Here is a 21,874-nt window from a genome sequence, read left to right as displayed (position 1 = left end):
TGTCTACAGAACATTAGCGTACAATATAGAGAATGAAGTTAAGTTGAAAAATAATCATGATATGGATATTTAAACACATTTTTGAAAACGGCAGCCGTTCATTTCGATACAGACTTCAGTTCTTTTGTGCATATTATCGCACTATAGACTATTGCACCTAATTCCAATTACCAGTTTCGGCCTTGGTACTAGTAACTCATGTTGAAATAATTCTGTACCTACTCTACAAAAGAGTACTTTATGTACTGTAAATTCCATCTTCTCTTCTGCCCGATCCGAAAAGATAAAATTACTCAGACAGGCTGTCTACTGTCCGTTCAAGTGGTTTTGTCGTAGGGTCGTAGAAAGGGGAAAATCACGTGACATTTAATTACTTAACGAGGTCCTTTTATTTAAGTTATTTTAAACAGTTGCATAATATTACGTAGACATCCAATTCCTAACAGAAATTAATGTTTTCAGAAAAGAACAAAGACAGCCCAGTTACTAGCCTTTACAGAGTGGCGAGCAGAAGTGGGAGAGGGAAACCGGGATGCGACGTAGGCAAACGGACGACAATATCTGTGCGAAAATATTATTCAATATTGAAAGTTCTTTAGTCACTGGAAAACGCGAACATATTTCTGGAACGTACTATACTCACTAACTCAGTACTGCTTACTTTGATTGCATACGCGGCCTTGGTTCTGTGTGGAGTACGGTTGGAAGTTTACTAGTAGAGGGGGTGGGAGTGAAGTACATTAAAAAACTCAGGTACAATTAAAATTGAAGTAAAAATAAAATGATGTCCCTGTATATTGTTATCATAGCCTACAGCATTCCCATGTTTTTCATCTATGGTTCAGAACACGTATATGACGTGGTCCCAAAGCAAGATGAATTTTAGATTCCTCAATTGCATAGAAAATGTACCTATATTTTGTAATCCCAGATAGTAATATATTATACTCTATTCTTACACATCGAATTTCAGTAGACTAATTTTGTATTTACGAAATAGGTAATATTAAAATGTAATAGGGACATTGAAAGGCATTACAAGGAAAGGCTTGTGTTCACATTTTCAGTATTAAATGCAACTGATATTATTGTGAAAGAAAACTTTTACTTCTGCCTCCTTCCCTTTTTTAGCAGTAAATGCTCCATGAAGTGCACAAGAGACCACAAGGAAAGGATAGCTATGAGGTAGCGATTTGAATATTTTTTTCTGCGTTTCCGCGTCGTCTGCAATGTGCTCCACTCATACCTCTCCTGTCTTTGACTGCGAGGGCAGTGTCTTAAGTTGTTTAGTGTGGTACTTACGGCCAGATGGTTGTTATGTTGCAGAACTGGACTGTAGACGTAGTGATGTTTTTTATCGACTTATTTAATCACGTTGTGTCAACTACTACATTACTTAGCGTCGATGGGATTGACGATAGAGAGATGGTATTTGGAGACATGAGACAGTAGTTTCGCCATGAATTACCTGACATTTGCCTTACTGTTGGAGGAAACCTCGGAAGATACCCAACCAGGGAATTAGTCCAAGCTGGAATTGAACCTACATCCGACCGCAGTTCCGGATCAGTAAGAAAAGGCGCTATCGCCTGAGCTACGCCGGTGACTAAGTGTGGTGTTAATGGATGTAATTTGGTAATAATCAGGTCGTAAATGTAACTATACCGGTATTTACCTGCAGAGATTTGGAAAACCACAAAATTTCCAAAGGAGATTCGAAGTTCGGAACATCAGAAAACAAGACAAGCTTGTTCTGTTGATCGTACTGAATAATCTTGCTGTGATACCTGACCCTGAGCTGTTCTGTGTAGTCCTTCATATAGACGAAAGTATGGAGAGGCCAGTCACGAAGCTTAATACGTAGTAAATATGCATCCATAGATAGTTGCTAACCACTACGATCGTTACTATCGCCTCATTACAGACAATGCGAAATAGTACCTCCACTGTCTATTGCTTCTAGTAGGCCTGCTCTTATAAACTCAAGCTTCGTGACTGTACATACTAGACTGTGTTGGTACTCTGAGATCACTTTCGAGTGAAGTAACAAAACTGTTTTCTGCCCTTTGCTAGTGTGACTGCTAGTGTTATATTATACGTAAATTGTACGAAATGATTAATGTCTATACGTTAGAACTTTTAAACAATTGAAGTTTAAGAGTGATATATATAATTAGCAATTTCTCCGAAACAAATAATATGTATTATGTAGATTTAGTTATGTATAATTTGTCACTCAAACTTGTGTTGGAAAAGAATGAAAAATCACCTTTGAATGTATATTATCCCTTTTTAATTAAAGATATAAGTAAATAAGAAACGACTAAGCTTCATTTTGTGGACGCTGTGTGCGGTAGTGCTTGAATGTGTGTGCCCACATTACACTGGTAGAATTAAGAGTTACGTTACGTGCATGTTACCACTCCAATAACTCATTAAATCAGTATTATGTGTGTAGAATATCTTTCTGTGTACTGAACCCCCGAACGTTTCTTTGGGGCTGACGACACGTATGTATGTATGTATGTATGTATGTATGTATGTATGTATGTATGTATGTATGTATGTATGTATGTATGTATGTATGTATGTATGTATGTATGTATGTATGTATGTATGTATGTATGTATGTATGTATGTATGTATGTATGTAACTACTATACATGCAGATGTGTAAAAGAACGTGTGCAGAAAGCGATTGCTTCTCTTTTAATTAGCTACAGGTACATATTAAATTACAACTCGGTGATTTCTGAAGACTTTCCTCGAAGAATACTCTTACCTGGAACATATCGAGCTATTATCCATGCTATCATTATCATTCCTGCATGATGATACACGTGAAGAAACGTTACTTGGTTGTTTTTCTTCCGCAGTATAAAGAAGACCTGCAATAACATTGAAATTAATCTTGAACATAATATTGTTTTAATAAACTAATAATTATGTCCCAGTGTTATAAAACCGTTATTATAATCTGATAATGAATAAATTGGAGTTTTACTTCTTGAACTACTTCGGGTATAAAATGAATTAATACTTCATCATCCTTAGAGGTCATGGCTCAGATTTTTATGATTCTTTAAATTTTAGGATTGCAACACTGGATAGTGCAAGGTAACAAACATTTCTTCTCTCTCAGATAGAAATTTTAATGTTGCTGGATAGTTAGTTGCGGTTTAAAATGTATTCACTACTGTAATTTTCTGCGGTGACCAAAACTCGGACGGCAGTGATTACACGCGAGAGAGAGTCTATAAAGTAAGGAGACGGGGGAGAGATACTTGGCGTGAAAACTACAACCAGTGGTGGTTCGTGCACTAATATTGAGTTCTTCTTAACCCGCGAATAAAAATCGCAAGCTGTGCTGTATCAGTAATGTCACTACTGTCATTAAGAACCAATAAAAGTATATATACAAATTTGTTTTGCTTTTTTTTTTTTTTTAATATTCCTCATGAACATAATCAGAAATCTCCTGAATATTTAGTTGAGAAATGCGTAGTTTTTCAAAATTAATTAACAACTTTCATTGGACAAATTATTTCAGCCACCTTGATCATTACGCTTTTAAAGAACTCTTCTTCGTTGGAAATCTTAAGAGAACGAGCTATTTCGTTCGCCACTATATAGCTAGCTTCCTTAAATTTATTTATGTCATCTTTCTCTTCATGACGATGATTTAAGATTGATTTCAGTTCTTGGAGTTTAATAGCTCATTTCATCACCACACTAGCACGTAATATTCAATCAGTTTGTCTATACTATTATTATTATTATTATTATTATTATTATTATTTGATGATGATGATGATTATTATTATTATTATTATTTGATTATTATTATTATTATTTGATTATTATTATTATTATTATTATTATTATTATTATTTGATTATTATTATTATTTTATTATTATTATTATTATTATTATTATTATTATTATTAAATCAATAACTAGTAAATAACTGATAAGTCTTCAAAAGATAAAAAAACATAAATAAAATGGAGATATATAGTAGTCTAGTAATTGTTTTATCATTCAAGGGAAGATGTAGACCTATATATTCACGCACGTATATAAGAATTATGGTGACACTTGCTGATAAATAATAATAATAATAATAATAATAATATCTGTTATGCCTGTGTATTCATTGTAATGCACTGTAATGTCGCTTTTATATACTACTACTAATTGAACCGTTGAGCAAAGCAACATATTAATACATTTTCTCCGAAAGAACAGCGAATAAATTCCTCTTCCCATTCTGTACGAAACCTTCTGTTCCTACTCGTAGAGACAGAGGGTTTGTAGAGCGACATGGTACCGACACTGCTTACCTTTAGTACGTGAGTGAGACAGAGTAATGTACAGAAACTTCCCTTACCAGTATGAATGTCTTTGATTACACGATGTAATTACGCTACCCAGTTTGGTCACTGCTGACGTAAACAAAAAAAGTTTGTAGCAGGCATATAACTCGACCAGAATATTATTACCTGTGGCAGAAATCGGAACACATCTGTGTCGTCACACAGATGTAGTGTATGCTAACAGCAGCGACGTCAAGGCAGGGGTAATAACATTCTGGTTGGTCTATACCTACTCCTCGTAGATAACATAATCTATGGCGCATTGTTTACTTGCTGTAGAATTGTAGATAATTCCATTTGGAATACCATGATTGTATGAAAGACTCTTTAAATTCCAGAGCCTTATAAATCAGGTTCTTATCTTACATACATTTTCTGACACAAATAGTGAGATATATTCAGTGTAATTTTCAGTTTTTAGGCCACTCTTAATGAGATATTTCAGTATCATTATCGCTTGATAATATAGTTCTGTTCACTTTCATGGTTGAATTACACTGGACATTTCTTAAAGGTTGATACTGTAATGTCTTTTAAGGTGAGGTCAGATGTTAAAATTTGGAAAAAAAATTCAACATTTGGTGTTTTATCCCATATAATTATTTATAAGTTTCTGCGTAATTTGATAGTGTTATTCAGTCCGAAAAATTGTTCTTTAGCTGCCCGTCGTAGCAATGTTTCTTACTTACCGTGTCAAGGATATCCACTACTTTGAGTAAGTAATATTTCCAAATTCCTCTTGATATCTTGAAACAAAAGAAAGAAAATTAAACATGACTGTCAAAATATCTATTTTGAAAGGAAAAATAATCTTACAGTGGAACTTAACATAGGCTATCTTAACTTTGTAAACAAACGTTCACCCTTTTTCAGTTTTACATTATTCAAAATATTGTTAGTGAGCGTTTATATTACTTGAAAAAGTACTGTATATCGACTTTTTGTGGCATGCCTTATTTCTGCTTGCTTGTGTTTCGTATTGTAAACGGGAAATGTCTCATGATAATTATTTTGGATGTTCGATTTACAGTTTAGGCTTTAAACCCGGCGGAGAGTGATGTACTGTATCTTGAAATGACGATGCAATATTTGTTTCGACTTCTTTCGGTAGGAAGTGAAGCTATGGGCCCTCTGTCGTATATTTCGGCACGTAATAGAACACCGACTCTGATAAAAGAGCCCAAGCAAAATTTGTTGCGCTATACAGACTGTCACATTAATTCTTGATGTGCCCGTCTTCTTTTAATGAATCCGAATTTCATGGCTTTTATGGGCTCAATTTATTTAAATATACGAGTAGGAAACCTATGGTCAGAAACCAATTGTTCAGTAGATACAAGATGTTAAATTTTTATTTAATATTACAGTACTTATGCAAGTTGAGCTTAATTTTAATTTCACTTATAGACAGTTATAATTATAGCAAACCATAATTAGTTAACAGAAATAAAAATAATATTGTACGACTAGAAATGTACATACTAAAAGCAAATAATTAACACCTGCATGTAATTGCACAATCACCTGACAAAAATAAATTACTGCAGATTTTACTCAAAGTGTGATTCTCCTGATTCGATGCGGCTTCTGCACCTCAACTATTGCCAGCCTGTCCATTGCAAACAGAACAGGAATTTCCTCTAACTCATGGCTGCAGCAACGAACGACCCGTACCACAAGCTCTTAGGCTGAAACAACTGGAGCACGGTAAAAATTCTGTCTTCATATGACCCCACGCAAAACAATCTAACGGGCTTAGATCAGATGACCTAGCAGGCCAGAATATTGGACCACCACGCACAATCTATCCATTACGAAATATGCATTACCAAGGTATTCTAATACATTGAATTCTTTGACAGACTATTTGAGTCGGTTAGAGTCATAACTGACATGCTCCAAAAAATGAAAAATTGAGATATCGTTATATTCCCATGCGGTTTTCTGCGTAGAACACGATTAAGAGGTTAATTTTTCACATTTCTTACATGATGCTTGTGTAAATAGGCGACAAACTTCCCGGCTTCTGTCAAAAGTCTCATGATCCCTGGATCTTGTGAGTTCTGTTGTATAGCGCTTCTCGACCAATCACCGATCAGTATTTCCCTCCCGCTTCTCCGCCTCTTATTGTGTAGAATAGGGTTGCATGTTCCTTGTTATTTTTATAGATATCAGTGAATTTAGCGGCTGTAATTGAGCATTTTGTAAACATAATATTTTGGAAGAGAACGTATCACCGGTTGGAGATAGAGGACGACCACGGCAATGTATAGCAGCTCCAGAAATAAAGAAAAGAAACCAAGCCAAATTAGCAAGGTTAATATTATTTTCTGATTCTACTTGGCTCCTACTGATGTATTGGTAAATTAAGCAGGATCGAGTGTTTTATCACAATTATAATATATTCAAGTTCTACATGTATGTCTTTGATGGTACCGTGAATAATAATCAATGGGACAATAAATTACTGAACATATGTGCGAATTGATGGAAGCAGATATTAGTTTTGTGATAGAAAGGAACGTAGTAAGGAAAATTTGAATTTTGATAAAATTTATAATCAGTACCTTCTTTTGTAGGTTGTAAATTGAGGGGTCGACTCAAATAAGGGGAGAACACACTTTTCTCAGATAATTCAGTTTTTTTTCTCGTCTCTAAAATGTTGTGTCATAATTGCAATAACTCTGGCAGTAGCTTAGCCCACTGGAATTAAAATTTCCACAATAAATTCTCAAGACTGTTTTGAGAATACCTAATTTCCCTATTGTAAGATTTGTGACTTATCTTTCTCTCTGACTGGACCCCTCAACTTATACTGTATTATATTATTTTGTAAAATGTACTCATCTGAAGAATATAATAATCGGACACCTATTCTTTTACATTGAATTTTAACATATGCTTGAATTAATGTTCTTGTGTAATATTTTAATTTGTTGCTGTCGAATCCCACATGATCTCAACTGGTCACTTTCTAAACTGACATGTTCCAAACGGAGCACTCTCAGAACACTCATGATCCAAAGGTCGTCAAAACTCGTATGATCCATAATTTAAAGCTAAATAACTTTTACTCATGTATAAATAAATACGGTTACAAATGTGAATAGTGGTTTTTAATCGTTGCTCTTTCATTTATTAACCTTCATTGTGAAGAAAATGGGCTCCAAGTATTACAAATATGTTTTCCCTCATTTGTGAAAATTTTCATTTTTGGAACAAGTGAGTTATGACTCTAACCGACTCATTTGTAAACAGAGTGTCTTCAGTTGTGGACTGAGTTGAGGCAGAGTGTGAACGTTTACATTCTACAAGAGGTAATTTTGTTACCTGATTCTCTCTTGGACACTTTCTTTCTCTTTAGTACCTCAAAACACTTCAAATGATATCTCCTATTAGTCAAGACAGCTTGTCGTTTGAATTTAAATTCACCTTGTATAGCTAGTCTCGGTTGACATATTCTCGAGAGTACCCACACACTTCAGATTGTCTTTGAGCCAGAAGTCACAAGGCATAATATCTGCCGATCCGGAGTTGCACTCGGGCGAGGGTTCGATTCCCGCTTGGGTTGATTTCCTGGTTGGTTTTTCCGAGTTTTCCCCAACCGTAAGGCGAATGCAATATAATCTATGGCGAATCCTTGGCCTTATCTCGCCAAATATCATCTCGATATCACCAATGCCATCGACGCTACATAACCCAGTAGTTGATATAGCGTCGTTAAATAGCCAACTAAAAAATATTACCGTTTTAATTCCTGTATTGTCTATAATTATGTGTGTATATACCGCCTTTGCTTATCATACAATATGAATGAATTAATTAATCATATTTTTCTCATTAACGTTTTCGGTACGTAACTTGTACCATCTTCAGATGTTTGTATATGATGCTAATTGTTAACCATATCAATCACAACGACAATCCAACTATCCCACACTCAATAATAGGATAGTAAACTTAACGAACCTCAAATTAAACAACCAAGAAGTAAACATCCTAAACAACGGATACAAACACAACTATCCACCAAATAATATCCGAAAAGTAATAGAAAATGCAGCAATAGAAACCCAACATATCATACAGAATAGCGAACACGAAAACAAAGAATTCCTACAATACAGCACCGCTAAAATAATAGAAAAATATGTAAAAAGCCCAAACACTAAAAAAGAGTTCAAAATAGCCAAAAACCAACATAAAGAACTAAAACAATTAAAACAAAAACTAAAAGACAACAACATTCTACACATAAAAGCAGACAAAAATGACGCAGTAGTCTTGATGAACAAAACCGAATACATAGATAAAACCAACGCATTTTTCACCAGCAACCAGATCACAGAAGTTAAATCAGACCCCACAGAAACTTATCAAAAACAAATAAAAACCGCCATAAAAAATGCACCTGACTTCATACCAAAAAACAAAACCCTAAACCTTATCATGAAGAACCCCAAAGCACCTAATTTAAAAACTCTACCTAAAACACATAAAAAAGAAATGACAATGAGACCAATAGTGAATTGCAGATAAGCCCCAAATTACAAAGTTAATAAATATTTACACAAATTCTTAAGTAATAATATCATTCTAGACAACCAATATACCATCACCAACACAAAACAAATAATAAAAAAACTCCAAAAACTCAAAAACCACGAGCAACACCAAAATACTTTCACTGGATGTTACAAATTTATATACCAACATACCAATAGATGAAACCATTAACATAATTATTCAAAAACTGAACGAAGCCCAATTAGATAACAATATAATTCAACAAATCACCCATTTACTAAAAACATCCCTAAAACAGAATTATTTCAAATTTGATAATAAAATATACATTCAATCAACTGGATTAGCCATGGGTGACCCCTTATCTGGATATTTAGCTAACATATTTCTACAAGAACTTGAAAACAAACACATAAATAATTTAAATAATAAGTTCAATTTCAGCACATACGCAAGATATGTTGACGATACAATAATAATATACGAAAACACCCAAAACAAAGATAGTCAAATACTAGAAGAATTTAACAAATGGCATCAAAACATAAAATTCACCCTTGAACAAAGCAATAACAATAGCCTTAATTTTCTAGATTTAAATATAACAATAACAACCCCAACAATTACATTCAACATATACAGGAAAGAAACAACAACCACACATGCTATAAAAAACATTCAATACATCCAATCACACATAAAATTAGCAAATTTCGTTTCCTCATTGATAGATTACTCACAACACCGCTAAATAGAGATAATTACAATAAAGAACTTAATTATATAAAGCAAATAGCCTCTGAAAATGGATACGAAAACCAACTAATTAACAACTTAATACAAAAGAGAAAAACAAAACTACACAAAAAAGAATTCACAACATTACAGCCTGAGAAAACACAAAACAAAAAACAATGGCATAGTTTAACATATTACGGCAAGATTTCAAACAAACTTAGCAACTTTTTTAAAAAACAAAATATTAACATAGCCCCTCGTACCAACAACAAACTAAACAATATAATTCCCAATAATACCAACCACAATGAACCCCTCCTAAACAGCGGCATATACCAGTTAAACTGCAAAAATTGCACCAAAACATATATAGGACAGACCCGGCGCAACTTTAAAATAAGATTTCGGGAACATACCTCTGATTTCGTTTATAATAGAAACAGATCTAAATTTGCACAACAACTTATAGATGAAAACCACGAACTCGCAAATATTAATGACACTCTGAAAATACTAAAAATCACAAACGACCCCACAATAGAAACGGCGGAACAATTTCATATTATAAAAGAACACAATTCAGGAAAACCCCTACTAAATGAACAAATAGCCAACATAAATAACCCACTCTTCAATTTATTCAAACTATTCCCGCCCAAACAATCACACACACAGATTTCACCGACACCCCCTCTACTTCCGGAAACAGACAATATAACTAACTAAAATACTGTGAGCAAGTCCATCGCTCTAGTATCAGCCTAGCATCAAGCACGAGCAGATCAATACACGTTAAAACTGTAAGTTACTTTTCTTACATAATAGACATTACCCAAGCAGTTAACCATACCAATACCAGTAAAAGGAATTTCCAATTTAATTACAAACATTCCCAATTTCATAAATTAATACTTAATCATATTGTTACAGACACGCCAGGCGATACTAAAGCCACGGACCTGACAATCTTCATTCTGTTATAATATCACATATGCCATCAACTTAATAGAAGTGTCTCAACATCACTTTTAGAAAACATAGTCATGTTACGATATTGCGTCCAACTCAACGCTAAACAAGATCACCACAAGTGCCTCATTTAACTTCAAACCAGCAAACACCACATAATAAGTGATCACATACTTCACATAGTCAAAGTGATGTAAAACTAAGTGCTTTTAAATAGTTTTAAACAGTGTTTTTAAACAGTGTTTTATATAGTGTTTTTTAAATAATGATTGAAACATTTTAATTTAAGTTTGATAAAGTGTGGTACCAGCAAATAGTATATAAGAGTTAAGGTGATCATTTGTGTAATCATGACAACACTCCACCGACATCGCACAGCATGCACAAAAACACCGAACATTTAAGTCCAGATACATGCACCCACAGGCTTGGTTAACAATTAGCATCATATACAAACATCTGAAGATGGTACAAGTTACGTACCGAAAACGTTAATGAGAAAAATATGATTAATTAATTCATTCATATTGTATGATAAGCAAAGGCGGTATATACACACATAATTATAGTCAAATTGTGACAGCTTATCGGTATATCTTCAACATGAAATTCAACATGAAATTCCTGTATTGTCTGTTTTATTTAGGCAGTAATTATTAACTAACATTTTTACTTTGTAATATAAAACACTGAACGACATTTCTCTCCTATATTATCAGAAACTTAAATATATACTTACCAATAAGGCTTGTGGCGAGTTTGAATAATCCACAGGTTCACAGAATAGGCGCAGACTCAAACCCCATCCTAACGTGTAAGCCTGAGAACAGAGGAGACATTTTTAACATTATTTAATTTAAATTTATACAGAGTGTTTCCGTAATATCGTGCCAAATTTCCAAGACTGGTAAATGGTGTCATAGCAAGAAATTTTAAATAAGGAACTCAAGTCTAGTGACATAAAATAATACAAACATTAATTCTACTAGTTGTAATCATATTACCGGAAAGGAGAGAACTCTTAGCCTATGTCATTTGCGTAATTTTGGTCGAAATTTAAGTTTGAAAAAACTTGTAACTAAGTGTTCATAAATTTTATTATTTAATGATTTTATTACACACGGCTTATTATACTGTTTTACCCATAATGTTATACACTCTATATTGTATTTCTAAAGAAGGTATTCAAATGGCGGACTCCAACTTGGATCCAGGAGTTGTCTCACAATTTCTCTAACATTATTGGTGGTGTTTGAATAAAGTCTCATGCAATTACAATTTTACTCTTGCAACAATTTTTGTTTAGTGTCTACTGCTATCTCGTAAACAATACAATAGAAAGAAATCCAGTGGGGAGTCCATTCTTCATAGAAATTATTTATTCCTTACGTGAAATGAACTGAGAGACCATAATTCATCAGCCGTATGTTTCAAATTACTCCTTACAACACCCTTTACTAGTCTTAGAAGTTTGAAACAAAGTTACGGAAACACTCTTTATATAACTCTTAGTTTGAATGACGAATTAGATGTTACGTAACGAAATTGGAAGAAAATTTGCCCATTGAAATTGGGATATATAATTTTGATTATTTTTTGTCAGACTCATTTCCAATTCATATAAATCGCATCGCTCTATAATTTATTTTATATGCGGTCTTCGTGATGAGAAAGTGATTAGGGTAATTTATACGTAATAGCCGGATGTTTAAAAAAGCGTAAGCAGACTATGTATCCAAGGGAGTGATGGCACTGTAGGCAGAAATGTGAAGGGCCATCACGACCAATGTAAGCTTGTGGAATAAATATATCATTTCATATATCATATCGTATCATATCATATCATATCATATCATATCATATCATATCATATCATATCATATCATATCATATCATATCATATCATATCATATCATATCATATCATATCATATGCCGTCTTGGCCTTCGAGAAGCATTTTCCGAAAGTCCACATCCGCCCCGCTTCGACACTTGTTGCATATCCTGTAATAAACAATAAGCAAGGAGTTGCATTTCCGTTATATATAACTAAGACATCACACTGATGACAGGAGACAATGCGATGATGTAACAAGAATTGAAACTCACGACCTTGCTTCTATGCAACATGAAAACAATACTGCTAAACGGATGAGTGTATGACTAATCTAAATATGCAGTAGACATGTTGTAAATAGTGCATATTTCCTCTCACAAGTATTTAATATCTATTAAGTAAGAATTTTGCAATTTGTGCACAGCACCTTCAGTTTAGGAACGTTCCCTCGGAGGAAGGAAGTTGAGTGCGCACGCGCTTATCAGGAAACTTCCTATCTTGCGGTACCTGATACTATTATCTGTGCATTTCGGACTGGCGGCTCAAGGTAAAGCAATGAACTGCATTTGCCACGTGTGCTTACCCCAATCCTGGACAATTCTCCTCAACTAAAGTCAGCTGGGACAGCCGGAATTACCACTGCTTCAATTCATAGTTTTCAGTTCAGTGCCTCTTGCGTGGTTTGTGCGTTTTTAAGTGACCTTGATCCGCCAGTTCAAAATGCACAGATAATAGTACTAAGAAATTGTGTTACAGGAATTGTAGTTGACTAAAATAATGTGTGGCACTCACAAGACTAGAAGAGAGTAAGTGAAGAAGAAAAGAGTAGGCTATAGAATAGACTGGGAAAAGAAAAGAAAGGAGTCAGGAAGATAGATTAAAAATAAAGAAAATTTGAGGTGCAACAAGGGAGAAGAGGAATGTAGAAGGAGAACAGAATATAAAGAGGACACGAAGGAAAAAGGAATAGGAGTATAAGTAGGAGAGGAATAGATTAGAAAAAAAGGGAATGGAAAAAGAAAATACTTTCAGTAATAGCTTACTGAGAGCAAATGAGTTACAGGAGAAGGAAGGGATGAAAGTAGATGGCAGATGGAGGGTGAGTAATAGCACGAAGGTTGGTACAATGCATTTGTAAAAGGAGGTAGTGGAAGGGAATGGATGTGTGAGAGTTAATAAGAAAATTCTGTAGTGCTCGGGAAAAGTGACACAAGTCAGTTTCCACAAACCTTTTTTGATAGTTTATTGACAACTTACGGAACATCTGTTCGCTTGGAAAAAAAATACATAGGTATTCCTTCCATTACAATAATTCATACAGAAAAAAAAATCAAATCGACATAAACCAGTGTAAGTTGTCAATAAATTATCAAGAAAGGTTTGTGGAAACTGACTTATGTCACTTTTCCCAAGCACTGCAGAATTAAGAGATGGAAAGAGTAGAAAATGAAAATGAAGAAATATGAAGTCCTAGGAATATGCGAGAGAAGAAAATGAAGGAATACAAATTTTGAAGAAGAACGGAATAGCAGAAAGTTTGAAAGCGAAAGACAACATAAATTGAAAAAAGGATTAACGCGAGGTTTGAAGAAGGGCGAACCAACAGACAGATTGAAGAAGAAAGAATTAACAGAATGATTATAATAAGGAAGAAATATTACGTTAAATAGAAAAAGACCATAGCATCATGAGTATTAGCTAGCAAAAGAAAGAAATAATACGATGATCAGCAGAAGAGGTACCAGAAGAGTTAGTAGAAAAAGGTAGCAACGGAGAAATCAGCAGCGGAAAGATTAGCACACGAAGGGAGCAGCGAAAGTATCGCCAGACGAAGGGAACAAGGGAAGGATCAGCGGAGAAGGGAACAACGGAAGAATCAGCGGAGAAGGGAACAACGGAAGGATCAGCGGAGAAGGGAACAACGGAAGGATCAGCGGAGAAGGGAACAACGGAAGGATCAGCGGAGAAGGGAACAACGGAAGGATCAGTGGAGAAGGGAACAACGGAAGGATCAGCGGAGAAGGGAACAACGGAAGGATCAGCGGAGAAGGGAACAACGGAAGGATCAGCGGAGAAGGGAACAACGGGAAGAGTCAGCACGAGAATGGGTCGACGGAAAGACTAGTTGTGAAAGAGGGCAATGGGAGGTTAGCAGAAACTGGAAAAATAGAAAGATTATCAGAAGTCACAACTGGAGAATCAGGATTAGCCGAAGAATGGAACAATAGAAGTAGTAGATGAAGAGAGGAGAGGAGCAATAAAAGGTATAGGAGAGAAGACGACAGGAAGATTGAAAACGATGTGGGCACAGGACGATTAGGAGGAAAAGGAATGAATAGGATTAGAACAAGATGGGGCATTAGGGGGATTATAATTTGGAGAAACAGAAGGGGGTGGAAGAGACAATACCATTACGCGGAGAGGAGATGATATTACGAGAGCAAGGCTGTCACAGACAATTGTTGAAGAAAAGAGAAGCAAAAGATTATATTTTGTCAGTAACAGGATGATTAGAAGGAGAAAGTAATAAAATGAAGATAGTCTCGGGAATAACAGAAGAATGACGACAGGGAAGATGTAGAGACGGAGAAGGAAACGCTAAAGAAACTCAATAGGATTGTTAGTGGAAGAGGAAAAGAGTAACAAGAGGGTAAGAAGAAAGGAAATAATAGAACAAGGGGATGCAGATGCTAATGCATCTGGAGTTGCGAAATTATTAGAAGATAGGGTGTACTTTAGAAAGAGGAAGTGGGAAAAATTAAGTGTTGCGAGGAGTATGAGTAGGAGATGATGGGAGGAAAAGAATAGGAAGTAGGGAAGTTTCGCTGAAGGGTAGCAGAATTGATGGAAAAGAGAGAATAACAAGAGTTACGAAATATTCGTTTGGAACTTGGGGATGAAATATTTCTGAAATTTACCCTTATATTGACACTAACTAGTTCCACTGACCCTTATGAAGAGGTCGAAGCAGGCCCATATTTGTACAATATTGTACAAGGCAATGATTTTGTCCAGGTTGTAGGCTGGCCTCTCCTTCATAAATCGGGGGCCCACAACTTTCACCACATATAAATATAATAGGATTATCGTGATGGGGTACCAGACGGAGCCCATGAGAAGCCAGTCGTCACTCCTTCTGTCTGCAAGAAAATAAATAATTTATTAAATTTATTAAACGTCTTACTTTATAATCACATTTACAATATTCTGTAAGTGGTTTAGTAATTTATTTCTACATTTCTGTATTTCATTTTGAGCTCAAGCATAGATGGAATGGAATGGAATGGAATGGAATTTAACTGAGGGGGGGGCACGGATGGCCCCCAATGCGACCTGTTGAGATCTATTGCGCTAACCCTCGATATGGAGTGAGCTGCGTGCCACAGATCCACTACGCGCATCGCCCTAACCACATAACTCTCTTAACAACCTGTCCCTACAGTACAGCCGACAGAATCCATATACCATTCCTGCTTCGGCAAATTCCCCCAAGGCCCCCCTGTCGGTCCGAGGCGAAACTCCCATGAGTAGGTCCGCCTCGGGTGCCATTGCAGAAGTCATCCAACGTCGCTTAACTACATTACACGGAGGCCTATCGAGAGATTCAGCAGCTTCGGGAGGCCGCCCTTAGAGTGATCTGAAAAACCAGAAACGGGATGATGAGGAAAGGATGATGGGGGAGGAAAGGAAGCGGCGAAGATGAGTGGGGTTCCAATCCCCTGATAAAGTTAACTGATATTCATCCATTGGAGTGAGGGGAAAAACCCGAAAAAAACCTCATCCAGGCAACTCGTCCTGACCGGGAGTCGAACCCGGGACCGCTGGGTTCGGAGTTAGACTCTCTAACTCCTCAGCCACAACGGTGGACCCAAGAATAGATAATTAGTTAAAAATTGTTCATATAGAACTATATCTTTTATCTCTCGAAGTATGACTGGTAACTTTTAAGTGACATATTCTCTTGTACCCCTTTATTCCCATTATCATTGTATTACCCTTGCCCTTATATTCTTCCTGTTCTCCTTGTGTTACCTTTGTTCTCCTTGTCGTTCCCTGTTTCTGCTTGTCATTTCCTTTTTCTCAGTGTCTTTCCTTTCTTTCCCTTATCGTACCCAAGTCCTTACATTTCCCTTGTTCTCCTTGAATTCCCATTGTTCTTTTAGTATTTTTCTTGTTCTCCTTGCGTTTCTCTTCTTCTGTTTGTCATTCACTTTTTCGCCTTGTCGTACACAAGTTCTTCTTGTACTCCATTTGTCGTCATTGTATTCCCTTGTCCTCATTGTATTCCTCTTTATTCCTTTATTTCCCTTGTTCTCCTCGTATTTTTACGACATGCCCATCATGCTCATTGGCGATTTCAGCATAGATGTATCCAGAAGCGGAATGTCCTCCTATCGTGACTTCATGAGCGACACGTTTGATCCTGAGCTCGTCTCGACCACGGCGCGTACGACACTCAGCAGCTCGTTAATCGACATGGTCTTCCTAAGAAATTTGGACTGCTTACGATGTAGCCACCACATACATACCACACTTCTCATATCATCGCCCTATTCTTGTCTGCGTGATTTCATTGAATCTGTAGTGTCGTGATGTGTTGTATACAAAATCTCGTTTCATTTCTCTCACACCTACACGTAGGCTACTTCTATGCAAAGATATGCAGTAGTAAAGCTATAGGGGAACTAAGGCAAATATGGGCATTTATAATATTAGTAACTGGAAGGGTTTTTTTAGCTCCTGTGGTGTCCGTGGAAACTGTTCTTCTCTTTGTGATCGTTGGTAACACTACTCCACACCATTCTTGTGTTTTGTACATCAGTTGGATCATGCTGGCGTTTCTGTAAAGCAGCGATTTTGAGTTTTAAAAGTACTTCTGTTTGATTATTTTGTGAAATTGTGAGCCAATAGTTAATTTCAATGGTATTTAAGTGCAGAAAAATAACATTAGACAGAGGTTGAACGAAATTATTGTTGAATACACTGGAGTCCCTTCGTTGTTAATAAACGTGGGTAAAACTGTTAGTCAATATGTTTGTTGTAGTAGTAATTTCTTATAAAATCGAAAATATTTGTGGAAATTTAACCAAGAATTATAATGTGATTATTGCAACAAAACTTGTTTTTGTACCCATCTGATAAGTTGTTGACTCAAATTGTAATATAATTTTTCTTTTCTACACCGACACTATAAATATCATCCATAACAGTCAACTTTATCAAGTTTTCCATTGCTGATAATGATGGCGCTCGATTTTCCTGTATTGATATTTAACCTATTTCTTGCAATAGTAATATTGCATTCATAACAAGAATGGAAGGAGCTTCTTTATCCTTCCCGACAATTACAATATCATCGGCAAAGCAGAGAATTGTGAGGGAGTCAGTTTCTGGGGTGAAATGGAAACCGTAGTTAGATGCATTCCTTTCTGTCAATTCTTTAAGTAAGTGGTTTATGCCCCAATTGAATAGAAGAGGTTAAATACAGTCTCCCTGCATTAAACCACAGTTTAAGCTCATTTTTCTTGTGTATTCATTGCCTGTTAGTATTTGTGTGGTGATATCTATACGCAAGTTGATCTTTTGCGGCTTGTGGTAAGACAGAATTATCAATCGTATTTATTAGATGAGTGTGTCCAATGTATGACAGACTCTGCTAAGGTCAAGAAATACCAGGCAGGCTGAAGATTTTTTATTTATTGCTGTTCGCAGGATTTCATCTAATATGTTTATATTGAGCTCACTGGAGCTGAGTCACTTTACAAGGTGTCACGAAATGACGTTTATGTGCTCATCATTTACCCATATTTGTTTCCTGTGTTTCTTAAAATAATATTTATGTACCATGTTCCATTTTCATTTGTTTTTATTTATGTAAAAATTACGCAGTGTGAAGCCAACCAAAAAATATCTTCGTACACAATCTACGCTATTTTGATAATAGTTTGAAGTTATTTATTAAAGGATGTATTAAGACTAATTTAGAGAAATGTTATTCTGGCATCAAAAAGGGATGTTCTCTGAAGCAAATGATCCTATTTTAATTATGTCCATGTCATAACAATTAAACGGGTTAAAGGAATTATCCATGCACCAAATGTGTGCTCTCAGGACCAAAATATCGTAATTTCATTATCTAAATAAAATTTCAATTAATAAACAAGTTAAACGATTTATCCTTTTACCAGAAACGGATGTTCCCTGGACCAAATGTCCTAGTTTCATTATATAATTAGTAATTTTATGTGGTATTGTATGAGATTGTTATGACTGCGATATATACTGTTAATTATAAGCCATAAGTGATCGGTAATACAAGGACTTGTACACAGTGGGGTGAAGATCGGAGTTTGGGATTAGCCACAACCATCCAGGCTCCGACTCCTTCTAGACAAGCAATAGTGCGTGTGGGGCTTTGAATTCGATTTGTGCTTCGTTCATTTTAGTGGATAAGTATAAGTTGGACATTAATAATTTCGGGTAGCATTCTCCGAAAAAGTTTCTAACCCTTAACTTTGGGTAGACAGGTTTATTAATTTTATATAGTACGTACTTCAAAATGCCAAAACTAAAGTCTCAGTTACCCCGAAACACTTCTGACTCAAGGCAAAACAAATTTAGGAGATTCAATAAGTGTGAGGAAGATACAGGAGATTCGTTTACGAACTAACTATGCAATCATTTAAGTGCCTCGATCAAGGAAAACTAGCATCGAACACTTTGATCGACTTGCCGTTAACAGAGTTCAAACTCACCAGGCCTCATCTCGCTAAATACCAAGCTTCGAGAAAGAGGAAACAGCGCTGAACGTTCTCAGAGAATTAACCAACGAGAATGTATTGATTTAGTATGCAGTAATAGTATGTTAGCTTAGTATTCCTTTATGGTTCAAATAATCGTTATGCTCATTTGAATTGTGTTCAAATAGGTAAAATGAATAAACTATGCAATAAATTCAGTACAAAAATAAATGGAGTAATGAGACAAACGGATTATGTTGCGCTGTTGGAAAAGTTGTTTCTCTTGAGATTCAAGAGCTTACCCATAATCAATTAAGAATTGAGTTATGGGAGTACATTTCGTTACGATACACGTTTTAAAATAATATAAGACAGTACAACACCTTACTTCACGTGACAAAGTTTAGCGCAAAAGAAATACAGGAAGTCACTTTTATACCAAAAGTTCAAGCATGGACTTATCATTTAACTGAAAGTCTTCTTCCAGCTGAGAGTAAGAACCCTCAGTTCTTACAAGTATTTTTGTTTGAGACGCTGACCAACTGTCTGTTAGGTCTAATATAGTGCCAACCTTAAAAGTAAAATTGGTTTACAACTCCAGAAAGTATTGCTTGATAATAACATTTACATTCATACTTTTAAATAAAACTTTGAAAATAATTTTATTAGTCCTACTTTTCACGTGCGATATTATTCTTCTCTAGTGTTAATATTATATTATATAATCCCATTGCCGCTGTAATTATATTTTAGTTCCTATTTTATTTTACTTATTTATTTGTATTATTATTATTTTTTATTTTAATATTATATCTGAACTGCGACCGAGCACGAGCGCTGCTCATTCGGTCTCAAATTTTGTTAATACTACTGTATCTTCTTTTTATATTCCTTGTATTATTTTATTTGTATTTCTCTTTGTTTGTTTTGTAATTATATTTCTTTATTCTGTATATTTGAATTAAAAAAATAAATAAATAAATAAATAAATAAATAAATAAATAAATTAATTAATTAAGGAAGAAATGATTAAACACATAATTGTAATAAGCTATTATTCTTGCGGGTTGGGGGTTGTAAATCAAAACAAAAGCTAATGCATTTCATGAGTTTATGACCTATTTTCGATTTCTTGTGGTTTTTGGCATGTTCTTTTGTACTTCTAATAAATAAACAGTTATTGGTCCTTTCTACTCAGTAAATTTCATGATAGTTCAAAGTGAGATATACACAAAGAAGAAACAAGGGTGTGATTTTCAGTATTTAAAAGAAAAGTTTGCCAATTTGAGTGAAGGCAAATTAAAAGAGGGCATTTTCATCGGTTCACAAATTCGCAAAGTTATGGCTGCCTCTTTGTTTCAGGAAAAACTTTCCGCTACAGAAAAACGGCATAGCGTGCTTTCAGAGATGTTTGGTCAAATTTCCTTGGAAATTCTAGAGCACACAACTACATCGAAATCATGTTAAGTGCATATGAGAAAATGGGGTGTAATATGTCTCCCAAAACACACTTTTTACATTCTCATTTGGATTTCTTTCCTCCTGAACTTGCAGCGATAAGTGATGAGATTGGGGAAAGATTTCATAAAGAAATATCTGAAATGAAAAGGCGATATAAAGGAAGATCAACATCCAGCATGCTTGCAGACTATTGTTGGTTCCTTGTAAAAGATAGTTGAGGCCTAGTTATAGGAGGAAGTCATTCAGAAAATCCTTTTAAATGGTTAGTTCAAATTCCGAGATTTTTATCATTATACACACGATATATTTTTAGTGTTGTGTTTTTTTGTGTTTTAAACTATGTAACATCACTTTTGCATCCAGTACACATTTTTCAAGTATTGTGAGGTATTTAAATCCCTAGTCTGTTGTAATTTTATCTGTAGGAGTGAAAAATGAAAAAGAGTAATTTGTTAATGAAACAATTCAGTTCACTTTCTCCGGAAAATGGTACGTGATGGGACAATTTGGATTTTAAATTCAGATTTAGCGCACATATATTAGTAGTATTCAGTTATTTTTATTTCGGAGCAAGAAAAGAGTAAAAATTTGTTGTTCTGTGTTATCAGAGATATTTCATGATAAATCTAAAGTATTTTTAGTAGGTTATTTTACGACGCTTTATCAACATCTTAGGTTATTTAGCGTATGAATGAGATGAAGGTGATAATGCCGGTGAAATGTGTCCGGGGCCCAGCACCGAAAGTTACCCAGCATTTGCTCATATTGGGCTGAGGGAAAACCCCGAAAAAAACCTCAACCAGGTAACTTGTCCAGACCGGGAATCGAACCCGGACCACCTGGTTTTGCGACCAGACGCGCTAACCGTTACTCCACAGGTGTGGACCTAAATCTAAAGTGCTTTTCAGTAAAATTCCATCTCAAACCAACAAAATGTTATTGAAAGTTGAATAAACAGTTATAAATCACTGGTTTTGAATAAACAGAGGTTAAAGTTTACAAGTATTCAACTTCCTTGCTTTTATCCAATTTTAATTAAAAGTGAATTAAAATAAAAAGAATCTCACTCAATTCTTAGTGCTCAATTCAGTTGTAGAGTTTAAATTTGTGTATAAATTCTTAAAAAGCTCTGTAGTAAAATCTAAACACACTGCTTATTGCAATCATTGGACGATTATTTAACATTAATTGCCGATGAAGATTGGAAAACAGTTCCTATTGTTTAG

At 35.1% G+C, this 21,874-nt stretch overlaps 1 protein-coding gene across 2 annotated transcripts in view; it reads right to left on the bottom strand.

The window, feature by feature from the left end:
* Positions 1-21,874, bottom strand: part of LOC138710594 (very long chain fatty acid elongase 7-like) — a 42,944-nt gene that overhangs the window by 8,852 nt on the left and 12,218 nt on the right. For both annotated transcript variants that reach the window (XM_069841589.1, XM_069841590.1), the window contains exons 2-5: positions 15,397-15,587; positions 11,351-11,431; positions 5,067-5,123; positions 2,783-2,888 (exon numbers count right to left, since the gene is read on the bottom strand). In XM_069841589.1, the coding sequence (XP_069697690.1) occupies positions 2,783-2,888; positions 5,067-5,123; positions 11,351-11,431; positions 15,397-15,587 (435 nt within the window). The remainder of the gene's footprint in view (positions 1-2,782; positions 2,889-5,066; positions 5,124-11,350; positions 11,432-15,396; positions 15,588-21,874) is intronic.

The sequence above is a fragment of the Periplaneta americana genome, chromosome 12, assembly GCF_040183065.1.
Source record: "Periplaneta americana isolate PAMFEO1 chromosome 12, P.americana_PAMFEO1_priV1, whole genome shotgun sequence".
In the NCBI taxonomy this organism is placed as follows: domain Eukaryota; kingdom Metazoa; phylum Arthropoda; class Insecta; order Blattodea; family Blattidae; genus Periplaneta; species Periplaneta americana.
Note: the sequence above shows the minus strand (reverse complement) of the source record. Positions and strands in the feature narration are given on the sequence as shown.